The following is a 19,735-nucleotide window of genomic DNA, read 5'->3' on the forward strand; positions in this document are numbered from 1 at the left end:
CTTTCTCAATCCTTGACACTACATCTTCTTTCACTCCACAACGTTCCCTAAAATTAACTTAATAAACTTTACTTAAAGTTTTAAGTCTTAGTTAAACTATAGGTACGTTGAATAAAACTTGATATCATACTTAATAACGATATTATTTATTGATAAAATTAATTTCCTTACAATTTACCTTACAATATCCTTAAAATTAAATCATGACAATGACTGACAAACACTAATGTGAACAATGGCCTTGCATCTCCTTGGAAAGTTTGGGTAAGTCAGGTTTGTATGTTGTTGTTTTTAATTTTAGGCACTTATTCTCATCAATAAGACGACTTCTCAATTTACTCTTGATAAGGTTCATGCTTGAAAATGATTGTTCACATAAATATGTAGACCCGAATAAGGAAAGAACAGCAAACGCTAGTTTTTTCAGTTGATTATATGAGTCAGGAATACTATTCCAGGTGTTAAAAATCAACATATCTTCCTTCTCCAGGTCTTTCAAAGCAGACCACTTGTGCTGTGAACTAAGTTCACATTTGTTTTTCTCTAATATTTCTATATCAGCACAGAGACGTTCAAATTTCGAGCTCCATAGTTCTTTGTTTTTTAAATCCAGCAATTGCATTTCAAAGTTGCCAATGTCAATATTAAAGGGAGAAAAATTTAATTCTGTTACAGTAGCATTGAGAGGTTTTTTAACAAAGGCTAACGTCGCTTTGCTGTTTCTGAATTCCTGAAACCTGTTGAGAAAAGCTTCCCTCATATTTAAAAGTGTTGTTTTGAAATAGCAAATGTCAATATCAGAATTATTTTCTTGGCAACAGGCTTGGAAAGTGAATCAAAGTTTCTCTTTCAAAAGCTTGAGCAAAAAGAGATAATTTGTTTTCAAATAACTTCTTCTAACATTGAAAAAACTGTGTTCCTTTCCCCTGTAGTTTACGATTAAGCTGATTTAGATGAGACGTAATGTCTACCATGAAATAAAATTTTTGGATCCACTGATCGTTCGTTAGTTCTGGATAGTGAACACCCTTCTCAAGGAGAAATGCTTTAATTTCTGTTAATAAGGAAGTGAGATGTTTCAAAACGTTTCCTCTTGATAACCAACGTACCTTGTTATGCAGCAGCAGATCTACGTACTCACTCTCCATTTCAACTCGTGCATGAATCGAGCGCGCCGCCCCCGTGCTGCGTATCCCACGGCCTGCCCGCCCGCCCGACACCCCCCACTTCTTCTAATGCCACTTCTTCAAAATAGACTCGGCCAGGCTGAAAACCAACTTCTGCACATGGGCCATGAAGTTTCAATCGCACTGTACGTGCGCCCGCACATGGTAGTTTGTGGAAGAGCCACACTCAAGGGGCCAAAGAGCCGCATGTGGCTCGCGAGCCAGGGTTTGCCGACCACTGCTCTAACTCAACTACTAACAAATAGTACAGAGAAAACCTTAGAGGGCATTCCCCAGAAGCAGATCCAACAAGGAGCATTTGTGTGGAAAGTGATTTAATAGGAAATGTTCCCAAGGAAGTGGGAAATGGGAAGGAAAGATGTCGGAAATCAGGCCAAGTCACATAGAGGGCTGCTTTGGTTCAGTCCCTCAGGAGAACTCCAAAGACAGGACAGATCCAACCTCAGACTTGTCCCTCTCGGGGATGAGGGAACATATTGTTATTGATATCACAAAAATAATGATTTCAATAAGAGAAAGGCATTGATTTATTTTATCAATAAAATAAATGTCAAAGTAGACAATTTATACAAGAAAACAAAAAAAAACACAAAAAAACCCACACATTTTTTTGGCATGCCACTGAATTTTAGTGATTAGTTTATATGTGCCATGAGATGAAAAAGGTTGAAAATTGCTGCTGTAATCCAATCCCCACCTTGCTTTCTCCCACCTTCATGTAATCTTCCTTACATCCCCTCCTTAATTCCAGATGCATAAATGAAATTGCAATCTGTCATTGCCTGAAGCGTTTTTCTCAGTCTGTTGAGATCTTGCTTCCAGGCATATCCTCTGGTTCAAATACACTCATAAAACTTTTCTACAGGTTTGAACAGTTCTTATAGGGACAGTGCTCAACAAACTGTTTGATATATGAGTGATTACCTCTCCCTTCTCCATTTCCCCCACCTCCCATAGTGAGAGGATGTTTATTACAGCTCCAAGCCCAGGGAGCTCTGCAAACAGGGAGTGGCAGCGGTGACTTTCTCCAGCTGGCACAGCGGAAGGCCACGGGCCCTGGGCTGGCTCCCTGCAGAGGCCCAGGTATTACTGTGGCGTCTGCAGGGAGGGAGGCTGGCTGACCTTCACCGTAGTTGGCTGACTTTTCTTCCCCATCTAGATGCACTGAGAGCAGCACAATGGGTTCAGAAAGGTTCCCTCTGCTGCCAACGTGACTCCCAGCAGACCACAGGGAATCGCTGCTGTTGCTGGAACAACTGTCCGAGAGCTCTGGGCCAGGAGCAGCACTGCATGACCGACTTTCTGAATGCTTGGAGGTCCAAGCGACTGTAGTGGCCATTTGAGCGAGAGCCCTCATAGGTTGATCAAGCAGCACACACCGCCCTCAACTCTTACTTCAACCTGAGCAACTCCAACCTCGTCTGCTTTAGGAATGGTCCTTCAGATAAAATGTAGATGGAAGAAAGGATCCAGTCCCAATGCTGTTTCAAAATAAAAGCTGACCTAATGCAACCCCTTCATTATTCACAGAGGGACCTCAGGTGCACAGGAGACAACTGACCTGCTCAAGGTCATACAATTCTGCAAGGTGTAGACCCAACACTACAGGCTATATTTCTAGTCCACTGCTTTCTGTGGTGTCATGACTGCCCCGAAATTGGGGCTATAGCAGCCTCTGGCGACCACAGGCATCTCCTGATCCTTTCTGGGAGACTCCCTGCTCATCCCCAGCTTGGAAGTCCCCTTCTTTCCACCGGATCTATAATCCCAGCGAGCACTACGATTTAGCCATGATCAGCAGAGGACCCTGCTGTGAACTGATGAAGCGCTCTCCCACCCCCCATGCCTTCCCTGCGGCTCCCAAGCCCACTCACCTTTCTGGGCCCTCCTCTCCTCTCTTCTCTAGGCCACCTCACCCAGGACGGGGCTCCTCTCTCTGGCATGCTTTCTCCCTTTCCAAGGCCCTTCTAGTTTTTCTCCCACCTCCAGCCCGATTCCTTTTTTGTTTTCCCTCCACTTACTTGATCACCTTGGAGCACTTTAAGCCTGGTATCCATCTGTGTTCCTCTTGGGCTTGTGGTAAGGCCCAAAGTTCATAACCAACCAAGAGAAATTTCAGCAAAAGTGGATTGTGTGTATGAAAAAGAGAAAGTTAAATTACAGCAAACAAAAACTTGTTTATAATAAAATGGTCTTACATAGATTAGGGTGTACTTCAGTAAGCCATATGAAAATGTTTCACAACCACACCAAAACACTTGGCAATTTGAAGCACTTATTTTAACTGGTCTGACCTTCAAAAGCCTTCACAACCAGGTTTCTGCCTGCTTGCTATCTTCTACTATACTCCACCTCACCTCAATGCAGCTCTAACAGGCCTGCACAGCCTCTGCAAGGCCAGATCTCTGCTCCCTTGTCTAGAGTCCAAGCATGTCAAACTCGCAGCCACTGGGCCGCAGGCCTCGTTTACATATGAGCCTAGACTGCTAGAAGGTTCTGTTTGCTTCTGACAAAATCCTGACCTCACTACATGGTGTCACTCACTTCCCTTCCCGTTTGGTTTTCCCTAAGGATTCTGTCAACAGCCGACTGTCTAATGTCCTCAGTCAGCACTTCATCAGAGACAATTATATCTAGGGAGCTTTAGTTAATTACTGTTAACTCTTTCTTACACATATGCATATGCTTATCATCTTTCCCTAATTAGACTGGAAGTAATGATTCATTTTCTGGGGCAGTGGTTTCCATAAATGCAAACTGGCTACCAAAGATCTCCCCTGAGGAACTCATTAAAATGCAGATTCTTGGGAAGATGAGCTCATAAATCTGGGTGTGGATAGGCACAGAACGCAGGTGTAATGTAACGATGGGTGGGACCCTGGAACCAGCACCTTTAACAAGCACAGTTTATGATACAGATGAATTGCCAGGTTGGAAACTGCAACTCCCAGAGAACCTAGCACAAAGCTCTGTACCTATAATGTGCTCACACGGTAGCTGAAGGCTTCTGGGCTGATAATGAATTTGATTTTTAAAAAAATATATTTTATTGATTTTTTACAGAGAGGAAGGGAGAGGGATAGAGAGTTAGAAACATCGATGAGAGAGAAACATCGACCAGCTGCCTCCTGCACACTCCCCACTGGGGATGTGCCCGCAACCAAGGTACATGCCCTTGACCGGAATCGAACCCGGGACCCTTGAGTCCGCAGGCTGACGCTCTATCCACTGAGCCAAACCGGTCAGGGCATGAATTTGATTTTAACAGTATTGTTTTATTAAACCTGTGCTGTTTCCCTGAGGAAGGAATACTACTGATACCTTATAGGTGTCAGGCTCTGTGGCTATTCACATACATTCTCTTTTCCTTATAACCTTTAGGAACAAAGTGGTATTCTCATTGGCATGAGAAGTCTGAGTCTAAGGAACTTGTTTTAGGTTACAGCAGAACTAGAATCTGACTTCTACTTACCAGACGGCATAAACTGGTGGCTTATAGTATCTGGTTTGCAGATACGTTTTATTTGGACAGTACAATGTTTAACCTTTAAAAAAAACTAATGGCCAACATTTCTAAATTGGATATTTTGTATTAATAGCTAGATTTCTGGCTTCTCTTAAGGGAACCAAAAAAAAAAAAAAAAAAAAAAAAGGATTGGTAACACTGGGGTCCACATTCCTCTATGGCAACAATTAAGTGGAGCCTTTTCAGTGGTTCTCAATCTTCTGGCCCTTTAAATACAGTTCCTCATGTTGTGGCCTAACCATAAAATTATTTTCGTTGCTACTTCATAACTGTAATTTTGCTACTGTTATGAATCGTAATGTAAATATCTGATATGCAGGATGGTCTTAGGCGACCCCTGTGAAAGGGTCGTTCGACCTCCAAAGGGGTCGCGACCCACAGGTTGAGAACCGCTGCTTTAGATGGATGTGGACTAGAACTCACCAGAGTCCCCGCTAGCCCCCATCCTCATCCATGGCTGGGCCTGCTCCTCTTACACTCTGTTCCCAGCCTGGTCCCTATAGGCCTCTGAGATTGAGGCCCTTTCACTCTTATTATCCTGCTTCTCATTGTTCAGGAAGTTTGGTAAACCTACAGACAGCCCCCTTTACTTGCTCTGTCTTGTATGGGTCTCTGATCACAGAGGTGTGTGCATTTTTTACTGTAATTTCAATACTAAGAAACCTGCTGGTACATCATTAAGGAAAACTGGGATCTTTGGTCCTTAAACTACACATTCTGGCCCTGGCCTAATAAAAGTCTGTATTTCTTCTTTAAAATAGTTGGGGAAAACATGGCAATTAATCTACTTCAATTCAATGGGGCCTGCCATCAAGGAATCCATAGTGAGCAATGCTGCCAAGGGATGGAGATCCCGTGGGGAAGTGCCACCTCAGCCAGAGAGGCTGGGAGATGGACGCTCCCTCTCACTTTACAAGGCCATTCAGAAACAAGCAATAAATGCTTACCCATCTCCACAAGCTGGTCATTTCCAAGGCTACATTTAAAAAGCCAGGGACACAGGATGACACCTTAGAAGCTGTGCTTTCTGATGACTTTTTGGATCCCTTTTCTGTTTGTTTCTTTAAACAAGCTACCATTGCTGCTGATTCAACATGTTTCGTTCTATAAATTTTTAATGTGTATTCCCATTTTTGGAGAATGTGAGCAGAGAGTTATTGAAATTCTTTTAGCATCAGTATAGCAAGCAAGTAAAAAAATAAATCTCTGCAAAACAGAGTGAATCTCATGGGGCTAGGACTTCACATTCATTGACAACTTACCAAGAAACGGCGCCAGCCATTTATATACTTCATTTAGTTAATATAAGCCTGAGAGGTAGGTATTCTAATTTTAAAGGTAAACAAACAGGGGCTGAGGTTGAAGGACCCACAGCTCCAAATCTTCCACCCTTCTCAATGCTGCCGAATGCCTCTTTGGAGACCTTCCAGAGACAACCAGGGACATTCCTAGTTTCTCAGCACTACCTGGAAACAGGATCATTTCAAGGCATTATACAAATGAGAGGTCTTACTCTTCACCTTATCCCCTAATCTGCATGAAGCTACTGTAAGACCTCCTCCATCAATTCTCAGTTCACCTGCTGTCTACGCTTCTCCCAACCCCCTTCCATATCTTCAAAATAATTTCCTAACAGGGATGTGAGCCAAATTTAAAACAGTGTAGATACCTTGCTCTACCTCCAACACAGTTTCCATTCTTTCAGAGATGAAGTATCTACTCTCTAAGTCAGGTATTATTCAAGTAGGGGAGTTAAAACAAGGTCAAAGAGAGAAAGGCTGAAGGATTGGACTTTTTTTTTTTTGGTGTTTACTTATATAGAGGAAAAATAGCACATAAATGCAGCCACAGTATTTAATTTGTTTGGATAATAGTTACAGATAAACAGATACACTCCATATACAATTACCAATACTTTTTTATACAGTTCATATTTCAGTACATCAACACTATTTTATTTACACTCTATGTACATTAACATATTTCTAAAGTCAGTGCATTGTCAACAAGTTTTATACAGTAATTTACAAGGTGAATGTAGTTAATAGTTAATTTAATAAATTTTCCGCTAGTCATGAATTAAAAAAATTAATTACAACCAATATAACAAACATAGATCAAACAACATTAGTAGATTGTGCTACCTGTTTAAATAAAACATCTGTAAGGAAATTATTTAAAATCTTCCATTTTTTTCATGGGACTTGTCCAGGTAGGAATGGACAGATTTTATATACTGAAAATCATGAAACTATAAAGTATGTATTTTGTCTGACTTCATCCCATTATTCCATTTAGGCCACTGCTTCCAACTTGCAATTATAGTCTCTGAATAGGGTTTCAACTTAGGAAGGCGTTTAAGACAACCTTTCCAACTGCTCTGAGAAGTGGATAATAACTAGCCTCAGATATCAGAACATAAATGCTGAATTACTTTGGTACCTACTATCTATGAGGAAGAAAGGGAAATGGAATCTGACAATTAATGAGAACCAACTTCTAGGGTCCAGATGAATACAAAAAGACTGAAGAAAAAAAGTGAAATATTTACTTTGAATATATATTTTATAACAACACATGAAAAACGATGCTGCCTGAAATAAATAACATTTACATTTTTGTTCCAGTCTTGAATTATCAGAGGAAAAAATAAAGTGAGCAAAGAAACAAAACTTTTGATGACTACTACTGGGAAATTAAAAAAAAAAAAAAAAAAGAGACAAACCCCCAAAACAAAACAAAAGAACAAACTGGACATGCAAACAAAATAGAAGTTTACTTTTAAAACCACCAATTTCATTAAAAATACACACTATCAATGTTTGAAAACAGATTGAATCTCATGGGGCTAGGATTTCACATTCATTGACAACTTACCAAGAAATGGGATGTATTTCGTTTTTAAACTGAATATGATGGGGGAAAACACCCCATTCAAGTTAATGTATAGCCCTTATAGCCATCAAATATAAACAAGTCTTGAAAAGTTCATTTGTATGTACTCTCTCCTTTTTTAAAGTGCAAAACAAAGAAACAAAGAAAAATAATCACTAATTGTGAAATACCATTTAGCTTTGATGCCATTTCCTTCTCAGAAGCTTTTTGTGCAACACGTGCAAGTGAAGATGGTGCAAATATTGGCAACTGCCCACCACACTCAGCAGCAGGAGTGGAACACATTTTCGAGGACACGTAAAGTATCCCCCAAAGTAAGATGCCTCTATCTGAGAGGGCCATTTTAGCTGGATTCCCAGGATGCTTTCTTTTTCTTTATAGAGTCTTCCAACCAAGGCCCTGGGTAGAAGGCACACAGCCCTTAAGAGATTCTTAGACTGACTGACTACTATATATGGCTCTGCCACTATGACTGGTTGTGTTTCAAACACAAACACAACAAAAATAAAAAGCAAGAAAAGACATAAAAAGACTGGGAAAATGCTTTAAAAAATAAGTGGAAAAATCTGTGTCCATGCCATAAGAATCCTTTGCACATCTTCATGATCTTGCTTTCTCCATCTTGTCAATATAATGGAATAAAACTTTAGGAAAAAGGAGGTAGCATATCATGTCGTCCCGAGACAACACTATAACTTTTTGTTTTACTTTGACTCCAAGGAAATTCTTAGTATTTTGTTATAATTATTGGTAAACTCTATACTCACTACCTATTTGTTCACATCTGGACAAGCACAATTTAGTTCTTATTTGGTCCCAGGTGGCTGGTGCCAAACCCTTTTGTTTACAGGCTAATGGTGGACTCTGCCTGAAAGTTCTCTACCAGAGAACTTGTGTGAGATACTTCCAAACAAAACTATTACTACTGTTATGCTAACTGCTATTTTAATTAGGATTGTTATTTGTGCTTCAGGGTCACAGGATAAAAATAACTACCTTTAGTTAGCTTGCCTTTCAGGGACACTTTTGCCAAATGTTAGCTACGGGGAGTCATCTCCCTTACCACCAGACTGTCTAGCAGCCAGAGTGGTAGCTTACTGTAAAACACAGTACTTTTTGTAATCAGACTCAAAGTCTTCATCCATGCTGCTTGTGTCTGCCATCTTTTTGCCATCAACCTTTGGCAGAAATTGTGCATAGTCTATCCCCTTCTGCTCATAGAAAAGAATGTAGGCAGAGTCGGTGTCAATTTCATCAGGGTGAAGTTCCTAAAGGGATAAGAAAAGTCTTTAATAATAAAAAAAGCCACCACTCTACTGGCTCTTAATCCTTGCCAGGAAAGTGAAGACCAAGCCTCTTCAATTACTAAACATGTTTGCTTCCAATTAGCTTAACATTTTGGCTGTCTCATACCTGCCCCCAAAATAAGCCTCATTATTTTCAGTGTTTGTTTTAGGGAAAATATTCTGACTACAGACACGTTAAAAAGAATAACCAACACCCCCCCGCCCCCATCAAATTCTAATAGCTCAAAAGACAAGAGCTTTTAATCATTAAACAATACTTTTTCCCCCTTACTATTCATGTGTGTGTTTTTTAATGTGTTTTTATTGATCTTTAGAGACAGAGGAAGGGAGAGGAATAGAGAAATAGAAACATTGATTGGCTGTCTCTTGCACGCCCCCTACAGGGTATTGAGCCCACAACAGTGGCACATGACCTGACTGGGAATCAAACTGTGACCTCCTGGTTCATGGGTTGACGCTCAACCACTGGGCCATACCAGTTGGGCAATTACTCATGTTTTCATTCTCTCCTCTGCATATCACTTTTGTTCCTTTAATACTAAAGGCATCTAGCCCTCGCCTGTGTTTCTCAGCCTACGCACCGAAGGGTCACAGGTTTGATGCCCGGTCAAGGACAGGTATCTGAGCTGCAGGTTTGAACCACAGCCCTGGTTGGGGTATGTGTGGGAGGCAATCAATCCACGTGTGTCTCTCTCACTTCGATGTTTCTCTCTTTCTCTCTCTCCCCACCCCCACTCTCCCTCCTTCATTCTACTCTCTCTAAAAAAAATCAATGGGAAAAACATCCTCAGATAAGGATTAACAAAAAAACAAACAAGCAAAAAATACTAAAGGCATCTATATATGGTTTCTAACAGAAATATCTATTCCATTTAGGAGAAAGTCCATTATTTAAACAAATATCCCTCAGAATTGTTGACATTTTTGTTTTCCTTTATTCGAAGATTAGGGATATCTACCTTACAGCTGCTGTCATTGTAACAGTACCACTTGCTGTTTGGGTTTTTGGCATAAGTGACGTAATGGCCCCCGCCCAGAATTCCTGAATGGCACTGTAAGAGAAGAAAGTGGAGGTATGTTAGTAGTTAATAGAACTGGTCAGGGGACACTACTAGGATCTGATCAGGAAAACACTAATCATTTAGGTGGTCAAGAAGGAAAGTTTTGGAATCATCTAACTTTTTTCCAAAAATTCAAAATTCAAAAGTCCCAAATCTAAATATTTTGTAGTTGCAATTATTTGTTAGAAAGCAAAAATCCCTTGGGAGCACACAATTGTGAATAATTCAAACCTGTGACTCCAGTAATAACAATTACATGACTATAACCACTTACTCTGTGAGCATCTTGGGTTTTATCTGGAAGCCCAAGATACCTACTGCTAACTTTGTTTATCACCAAGCTCAATGCCTAGGAAATAAGCAAGCACTGAAAAAAATGAATGAATGAATGAATGATGAACAAATCACTGAAAAATGCAGACCATTCTGAAAACCATACAATAAACCACTTACCGAAATTGCATATAGATTATAAATAGGATTAACACGAATATCTCTTCTTTGGTCATCGGTGCTGTCTTCTTCACTGTGGTTTTCAAGCTGACCATTGCTGTAGCCATTGCCACAGACACTGCCATATGCCTCATGTTCATAAAGAAATCCATTGGCCAAAGCTACTTCGTGGTCCTGAGGGGTAACCAGCTCAGGTTGGCTGCCCCCCAGCATGTGCCCTTGGCTCAAGGCATCAGCCAGCTCACAAACATGCACAGTCCCATTCTCTTTGCTGGCATCCAAGTTCTCCTTACTACTCGTCAGTTTATTTTTGCTGCCAATCTGGGGTAGTCGAAGCCTCCCTTTGCTCCTCCCTAAAGTCCGTGGGCTGCTGTTAGGGCTGCTGTTTTTGCTGGAGGGACAGCTGGCTCCACCTTTTCTTGATGAAGAAGGTGAACCTGTCAAAGGGAGAAGGAAAGATTCATAAAACCCAAATGCCACAAATTTAGCCAGCCACCAAATGGTAACTTTGAGGCCAACTTCACAAGTATACACATAAAGGTATAAAGACTGGGAGTCCTGACTGGCTACTTTTTAGTTCCTATTATGTAGTCAATAAGTTATAGTCTTGTCTTCCTCAATGCCAAGCCCTGAAAATGCAGCAATGTCCTGAAAATGTAAATTACCATGTAGGAACTTAGAAAATAGTAGAAAGGTGATTTAGGTCAGATTCAGTTTAAAACAATATTATTAGACTAAGGCCCCAAGGAGTTTTACAAATGTATTTTCTTCTCTGTCTTGTATGTAAACTTAGATTAAAAATACAATCACTAATTATTAAGCACTTACTATTGCTAAGCATGGTATTGGAAACTCTCTATTATCTTCACCTCTCACAACAAACCTGTAAGGTAGTGAGTCTTAAACTTTTTTGGTCACAGCCCCACCCACTTCCTTATATACCCTTAAAAGTTGTTGATGACCTCTAGAACGTTTCTTTTATGGGTTATATCTATCAATATTTACCATCCTAGGAATTAAAATGGAGGAATCTAAAAAATAATATACAAGCACATATTTCACCGATATTATCACAGCATGCTGGATCTGACTTCACCATACACTTGTGAGAGAATGACAGTGAAAAGGTACATAATATCTTATTATTTTTATGAAAATAGTTCTAATCCTCCAGGCCCTCAGGGACTCTATAGGGGTTCCTGGACCACTTTGAGAACCTCTGCCGTAAGGGAACAAGAATGACAACTACCATTCATGCTTTACTCCTGACATTAAATCCTCACACTCTGTGAACTTAGTATTATCTCCATTTTCTACCTAAAAAATAGATGCAGGGAGGCTATATCTCTTGCTAAAAGTCACATAGTTCAAATCTAGACAGGTCTGATTCTAGATAAGTTTGTTCCATCTCATTAAGCTGTTGCTCTAGAGTGGAAGGGACAGGAAAACATGCAGTCTACAGGGGTCCTGGGAGAGCTCCCCTCAGGGTGCTATCTGGGTTTCAGGAGGTTCCTAGGCTTCTTCACCTTTAGGGCTACTGATGATGTTTGCGCTGAGCGAGGATGGGCTTTTGCTCAGGCGCATATCCTCTTCCCCAGCGGAGTTCTGGGCATCCATTTTCTTCACCTCTCCTGTCGGAACCCTGGTCTCACAGAAGTCATCCCCCTGGGGTGTGAGTGGTTTCTGCTGGCAGAGAGCCGGGTTTCTTGGTACCAAAAAAGCACTAGGGTCAAAACTTTCACGGGGAAATTTAACAATTTTCTGTGACTTTATCCATCGGCCATTTACAAATTGAAATCTTTTAAGATGAATAATCTGGAGAAGAAAAGGTAGAAAACACTAGGGTTAGAGGGTTCCAAAGATACAAAATAGATCTAATACATGTGAATGTTCAAGAATATAGAACATAACATTTTTTCAAAAGAATATATTTTATTATGTAACCCAGTTATCAGTAGGGCCACTGCCCTTTAGCTATATGGTTACCATGGTAATCTCCCTAATTTCATATCCTTTGTATATCCGAAACTCTCTTTCCCAATTTCTTCAACATTCTTGGAGCCTATATTTGCATGTATCCCTCTGCTTTCTGGGTTTGAAATCCACACTGAACTGTACCTCTCTCCAATATCATAGAAGAAAAATGGAGTTTTTGAAATAGATGAAATTTACCCAATCTCCGACTGCACATCTCTCCTTTCTTACCATATCCTTTGATGGCTACCAGGAAATCCTGAAGAGCATAAGAATCTCCCTACTTTCTGGCTCGTCTTCTTTTCAAGAGCAATGAATTCCTCCAGTTTCATACAGTGTTATTAAGCTCTGTAATGTGTGCACAGATCTTTGGTGGCTACCTCTACCCTAGATGCTTAACAATTTACTGTTAATATAAAGATAATCCCTTCCTAATGGGGCACACCAGTGTGTGGCTATCATAGAAGCCCACCAAGCTCTCAACAAAACATTTTCTCATCATTATTTTATATTTATTTATCTGTAGTCTTCACCTGAGGGTATGTTTTTATTGATTTTTAGAGAGAAAGGGGGAGAGAGGTGGGGGGGAGGGAGGGAAGGAAGGGGGGAGAGAGAGAGAGGAAGAGAGAGAGAGAGAGAGAGAGAGAGAGAGATCGGTTGGTTGCCTTCTGAATGCACCTTGACCGGGAATCAAACTTACAACCTTATGGTGTATGGGATGACACTCAACCAACTTAGCCACCCAACCAGGGCACTCATTATTATTATTTTTTAAAATATATTTTTAATTGATTTCAGAGAAGGAGGGAGGGAGAGAGAGATCAATGATGAGACTCATCAACTGGCTTCCTCCTGCATGTCCCACATTGGGGATCAAGCCCGCAACCCATGTATATGTCCCGACTGGGAATCGAACCATAACCTCCTAGTTCACAGGTTGACGCTCAACCACAGAGCCATGCTGGTTGGGCTCATTATTTTTAAAGACCTCAAAAACATAGTTTTTATAAATGCCTTCACTCCAATACATGTCCAAGATATGTTTTATGTGATAGTTATATGAATATATATAATTGTCAAAACTCATCAAACTAGATATTTTAAATCTATGCATTTAATTCTGAGTTAATTATAACTCAATTAAAACAAAACAAAAGAAAAAAACACTATCCCCCTTCCTACCTACCTATCCTCAAGCCTGCTCTGGCCTTCTTCTTCCCTTCCCTCAGTTCTTATCCCTGTAGCTAGCTAGCCAAAATTATTAATTTCTTGTGCATTCTTCCCTAGTTGTTCTAGATTAATAAAATAAAAACAACCACCTACATTCACAGTTTTACAGAGTAGTAGGAAAACTTGAATAAAAAATGCATATAAGATCTGGTTAAAACACACCACTGCCTTATAGTTACACCTGTTATGATATCCCTACTCTTAAGGAAAAGGCTTTCTTAAAAGAATAGGAAAAACTGTCATTTCAAACTCACCTGACAAACAACAGGAGAGTCTCCTAATCCATGAAGGGAGAAGGCAGAAGTAAATAAAATTCAAAAGAACACATAAACCCCCACTGCACATGTGTGCTGTGGCCATGTGATCCAGCACAATGGAACCTGAAGCTCCAGGCTCAGCTGCTCTTCTACAATCCACTAACTATGAGCCTAAAGCTCGCTCTCTCCCTAGAGGCAGAAGTGCTTTCATTTTCTTTTGCAGTTCAAATTCACCAGGTTGTACCACTTTTGACCCTTCCTATACCTTGTGTGGAATGGCAGTTACTGGTTTATATTACTTTTCTCTCCTTTTTAGTGGTCTGCTCTTTAGGAACAAGAACTAGCAAATACCTGTAGAACAATTAATTTCTGTGTGCAACATAAAAATCTTGCACAGCAAAAGCGTTTTAAGCATTGCTGAGGGGAGGATTTTATTCTCAAAAATAACAAAAACTATTTGTTCATGACTTTTTTCCTTTTTTCCAGACTCTTGCTCTCTCAGAGGTAGGACTGTGTAACATACCAGGACTGGGGGAAGCCTCCAGAGATCCAGCTTCTTGGTGGCTAAGCAGTGGGTCTTACACTTGGAACAGTAGTACATCTCATTTTCCCCCAGCTCCTCCTCACTGGTGAAAGCACGGAGGCAGTTGTCCAGGTTGATGGGCTCAGCTTGTGCTCGCCGACTCTGTTCCACACTCTCATGCTCATCGACAACCTGTAAGTGGAGGGAATAGGAAGAATGGGGGGAGAAGGCGGGTGGGGAAGGGAGCAAGTTTAAAATGGTCACCTGGCTATGCATCATTCTCTATGTGATTCACACTCATTTTATTCTACACGAAGAAAAAGAAAATACAATCCAAACTAAAAGTCTTTGAGCAAATACAGCATCTGTACATTTATTCACAAACATCACATCAATAATATCCTGGACCAAATTTCTATTTATATGACCATAGCTCTTGCAAATTTTCTGAATGGTTAGAAATAACAAAAACAAACAAGGAACTGCCTATTTATTTTACAATTTTGAAATCCTAAAACAGTTTACATGTGAGCTGGCCTTCAAACCAGGAGTGTTCAGATTAAGTCTTTTAATTTTTTAACTAGAAAGACAGAACATTATTAGTATGTTGCAGGCTTTACAGAGGCTAGGAGAAATAATATCACTGGAAAACAGATGCCAGATCTGAATTAAATAAGAAAGGTAAGAAAAGCTCACCATGAGAATACAACACATCAGAGTGTTAAACCCCATAGGAAACAACTCAGTTGCATACTGACACCATGTAACACAAAGTTTTCAGAATACCATGTGTGTCATTATCTATCTCCTGCCTCACAAAGCCTCTTTATCTGAGACTGCAATGAAACAGTAGGCTAAAAAGAGCCGGGTTTTGTTGAGAAGGACACTAACACCTTCCAAACTTCCGTGGTCCCATTAACCAACACACTAGGCTTTGGAGCAAGAAGATGGTAAGTATAAGGAGAGACAGCAAAGGGGGTAGGTATGTACCAGTAAGGATGTGTTGAAGGTGGTGTGGGATCAGGAGGAGGGAGAGAAGTAGGGGCCTAAAATGCAACAGAAAAGGAGTAATTTTTCTTTCTCCAATACTTGGCTGTCACTTAATAAGCAATTAAGAACTATGGTGGGTGAAGCATAGTATGAGGACTATGAAAGCTACCGTGAGACTTCACACAGGGACCTTTTTATTCCAGGGTGGAGTTTGGAATACAAGTCGAAAACTGAATGCCTCACTTTCTGGCAAAGGTCACACACATGTTCATCACTCCAGTTATTAAACCTCCCTTCCAAAGGTGAATTGGTTCTCTTTGCCTGAGGCAATTTCTCTCAGTTTTCCCTTCCTAAACTGACAATGGGAGCAGTGGGCTCCCTAAATTACAAGTAGGCACATTTCAACACATGCAGTTTACAACAGTTTTTCAGGGGTGACTTTTTTCCTAAATGAGAGGATGGCTGAATTACAGGCTGCCAAATACTTCTATAAACTATCAAGGTTGACCCCAGTGAGGTTGAGACGGCCCCCGTGAGGCTGAGACAGCCCCTGTGAGGCTGCGACAGCCCCTGGGAAGCCGAGAAAAATACCACATGATCTCACTCATTTATGGATAATAAAGACCAATATAAACTGATGAACAAAATAGATACAGAGGCAGAGCAGCATTGAACAGACTGTCAAACTACAGTGGGAGGGGGGGGGAAGGAGACATGTGTAATACTTTTTGTAATACTCTAAGAAATAAAACAAAATTAAAAAAAAAAAAACAAGAAAAAGAAGAAAAAAAAAACTATCAAGGTTGAGGTTGACCGTGCAATTAAGGGTTTTAGCATTGTAACACCATCCATTTCAAAAGAATTCATTTAAAAAAGGGAACTTGAGGAAAATCCTTTCTTCCAGAAAGGAAAATATAGCTTGACCTGGGGTCACTGATTTCTTTTCTGATACTAATAACTCTTATCAACTTTAGAGCTGTTCACATCTCAGGGAAAAACTGACATTCTTCTAAAAAACAAACAAACAAAAAAACAAACAAAAATCCCCCAACAAACAAAAAATCCCATACTGAATTAGGGCTGTTGGAATCAGAGTAGGAAAAGAGGTGTATCAAATACAGTAGTGTCTCTTTTCTTATAACAAGTTAAACATTATCTCTATCAAGGATGCTTTATGGCCAACCACAAATTACAGTAAGTTAGTAAAGAATGTTGATTTTTATTGACTGTATTTTCTATGGAACACATAGGCTGTAGAACTAGATGGAGACAGGGAGAAAGACCAATAAAAAAACATTTGTGGACTGACAATAATTGTTATTTATCAACAACATTTCCCTAAATCACAGAGATTCCCTTCCTTTACTTCTTGAGATCCATTGACAGATTCTCTACTATTATTCAAATAGTCTAAATTACTATTGGCACCCTCTTCCTTTTTTTCTAAGTTGCTTGAAAACTCATCCTTAACACAAAACATAAGGAATAAAATAACAGTGTTCATACATTATAAAACTACTAGAGGCCTGGTACATGAATTCGTTCACAGCTGGGGTCCGGCGGCCTGCCCTGATTGGGGCCGACTGGGTGGGCCAGTGGGGGGCAGGAAAGAGGTGGGAGGGGAGGAGACTCGGGCGGTTGGCCAGCTGGCCCCACCCCCTGGTCCAACTCCCGGTAGAGGGGACAATTTGCATATTAGCCCTTTATTATATAGGATTAGAAAAGAGGGAGCTCTAAGAAATTACCTAGTTTAATTTTCTATTAAGAAATGTGAGGTCTAAACAGAGAGAGGAAAAATAAAACAAAACAATTTCCTCTCTACTTTTTTTCTGAAAACATTCACATAGAAATTTTGGAAAGCAGAGGAGAATGTAAAAAGGCAGAAAACCTTTTTATTCTTAATACAAAGGCAAACATGTCAAAATATTGGCAGATTTTCTTTTGTCCTTTTCCTAAATAGTATTTTTTCATATTTAAGAGATTTTTCAGTATATGCAACTTTCTACCTTGCTTTAAAAAAAAAAACATATCTTAAGTATCTTCCCATATATGTCAGCAAAAACTCCTGGTAATCATCATTTTCAATAACTGTATAAAATTTTATCCAATTACTATACCATGCTTTACTTAATCATTCCTCTAATGTGGGACAAATATAAGTTGTTTCTAATTTTTTACTATACTAAAAAATGCCATGATGAAGATTTATCAGCAAATTACAGAGTATTTTCCTAGACTAAATCCCTAGAAGGGAAATCACTGGAATAAAAAGTATAAAAGATATGAGGCCCTGGCCGGGTAGCTCAGTTGGTCAGATCATCATCCCAATATACCAAGGTTGCGGGTTTGATCTCCAATCAAGGCACCTCAATGTTTCTTTTCTCTGTTTCAAATCAATCAATCAATAAAAAATTTAAAAATAAAAAGTATAAAACATGTGGGCAATAATCTCAATTTAAAACCAAGGTATCTTCCTTTATCTATGTGACTCTCCAAGCACACACAGAAACCACATGTGGGAAGATATATTACGTAGGAAAAAAATGAGTCATGTGGCCCCACTCTCTAACAAGGCAAAATATCTCAATTGTAATTTGGTTTCCATGGTGTCCTAAGAGCATCCCTGAAAGTGAAAACAGGGTGAGATTGAACAGGTCACTTAGGCTTTTTTTCCTATAAGCAGAATGTCCTCCAGAGCTTTTCAAATTGACACTCAGCTTGTTAAAAAATAAAGAGATTTTCAGAGCCAAATCACTTTTCATCTTTGACAGGAGTGTCTTGTCACAATAATGTCCTGTCAGATTTTGTGCTGACAAAGATTCAGGAATCTTCATCATTTGCTAAAATTTTCCCTCTTCAAAGGAAGCATGGCTGAGATTATTGAGTTACCTTGCTACAGTGAGCATGATCTACCAGATCAGCTTCTCAACTTCCTTTAGCTCAACAATCTTTCATTGGGCAAGTATCCACAAGTTATACACTTCTGTGGCTAGTGAGAGCTACCAGGAGCCTCAGGGTGTGTGTGGGGACATATTGAGGGATCCACATAGGGAACTAGGTCTGGAATTGGTAGTTTCCTCATTCTTCAATAGCACAAAAAGACAGAAAAGTCAGTTATCATTACTCACCTATCTAAAGGGAACACTCTAACAGTAAAGGAAATTTCCATCAAGAGCTACATAAATGCAAAAGCCACTACAATTCTTCATGTAACTAAGAAACTCCTTTGATTCTATTGCTTTTTTTTTTCTGTCCATCAGATTCTTCTTATCTCTACCCATAAGCTATGTACTCAATTGACCCCCCTTTTTTTTGTTTTGTTTTGTTTTTGGTGCCCTTGACTGGAATCGAACCCGGGACCCTTCAGTCCGTAGGCTGACGCTTTATCCACTGAGCCAAACCAGTCAGGGCTCAATTGACCCTTCAAATAGCATTTGACAAACATTTTCGGGTATGGAGTTCATATTCTTTTTTTAAAAATTAATTTCAGAGAGGAAGGGAGAGGGAGAGATAGAAACATCAGTGATGAGAGAGAATCACTGACCGGCTGCCTCCTGCACACCCCCTCCTGGGGATTGAGCTGCAACCCAGGCATGTGCGCCCTTGACCGGAATCGAACCTGGGACCCTTCAGTTGGCAGGCCGATGCTCTATCCACTGAGCCAAACTGGCTAGGGCAATATTCTTTTTATTTTTAATTCCATTTATTTGTTTGTTTGTTTGTTTTAGTATTCTTTTTTGAAGTAACATTTTCAAAATTTAAAAATTGCTCTAGCCAGAGAGTGGCAGTAGAGGAATCCCAAGGTAAAAGCCATTGAGATGTAATCTTAGTTGTCCAGCACTGAAACATTCAAGATTTTTTCTAATTTTCTATTCACTATACCCATTAAAGGTAGCAGCTACAGCCCTGGAATGCATGTGAGCTAAGTAATTTTGGTTACCAAACGCTGTAGTTTCAATAATCTACACTAATAAAAGACAAAGATGCTAACTGACCGTACCTTCACTATGCCATAAGCCAGGCCCACCAGCCAATCAGAGCGACTATATGCAAATTAACCCAACCAAGATGGCGGCCGGCAGCCAGGGAGCTGGAGCAAGCAGGAGGCTTGATTGCCCGGGTGATGGAGGAAGCCAAGCTTCCTGCCTGCCCTGAGCCGGCTGTGACCTCCCCTCATGGCAACAAAGTTTCAATTATAGAAGACAAATAAATCCCAGATACCTGCTTCCAGCCAGCCTCCACTGGGAGCTTGGGTGGCTGGGGGTTGTGGCCAGCCTGCAAACAGCCATCAGCCCCTCACCCAGGCTGGCCACACCCTCATGGGGTGAGGGT

At 40.2% G+C, this 19,735-nt stretch overlaps 1 protein-coding gene across 7 annotated transcripts in view; it reads right to left on the reverse strand.

Moving 5' to 3' along the window:
• Window positions 1-7,470: 7,470 nt before the first annotated feature.
• Window positions 7,471-19,735, reverse strand: part of USP32 (ubiquitin specific peptidase 32) — a 123,231-nt gene continuing 110,966 nt past the window's right edge. For all 7 annotated transcript variants that reach the window (XM_014531590.1, XM_005858550.2, XM_014531570.1 and 4 more), the window contains 5 exons: window positions 14,414-14,605; window positions 11,956-12,244; window positions 10,430-10,866; window positions 9,875-9,967; window positions 7,471-8,876 (listed from right to left, as the gene is read on the reverse strand). In XM_014531590.1, the coding sequence (XP_014387076.1) occupies window positions 8,703-8,876; window positions 9,875-9,967; window positions 10,430-10,866; window positions 11,956-12,244; window positions 14,414-14,605 (1,185 nt within the window). In that variant the 3' untranslated portion in view covers window positions 7,471-8,702. The remainder of the gene's footprint in view (window positions 8,877-9,874; window positions 9,968-10,429; window positions 10,867-11,955; window positions 12,245-14,413; window positions 14,606-19,735) is intronic.

Source organism: Myotis brandtii, unplaced genomic scaffold (assembly GCF_000412655.1).
Source record: "Myotis brandtii unplaced genomic scaffold, ASM41265v1 scaffold120, whole genome shotgun sequence".
Classification (NCBI taxonomy): Eukaryota; Metazoa; Chordata; class Mammalia; order Chiroptera; family Vespertilionidae; genus Myotis; species Myotis brandtii.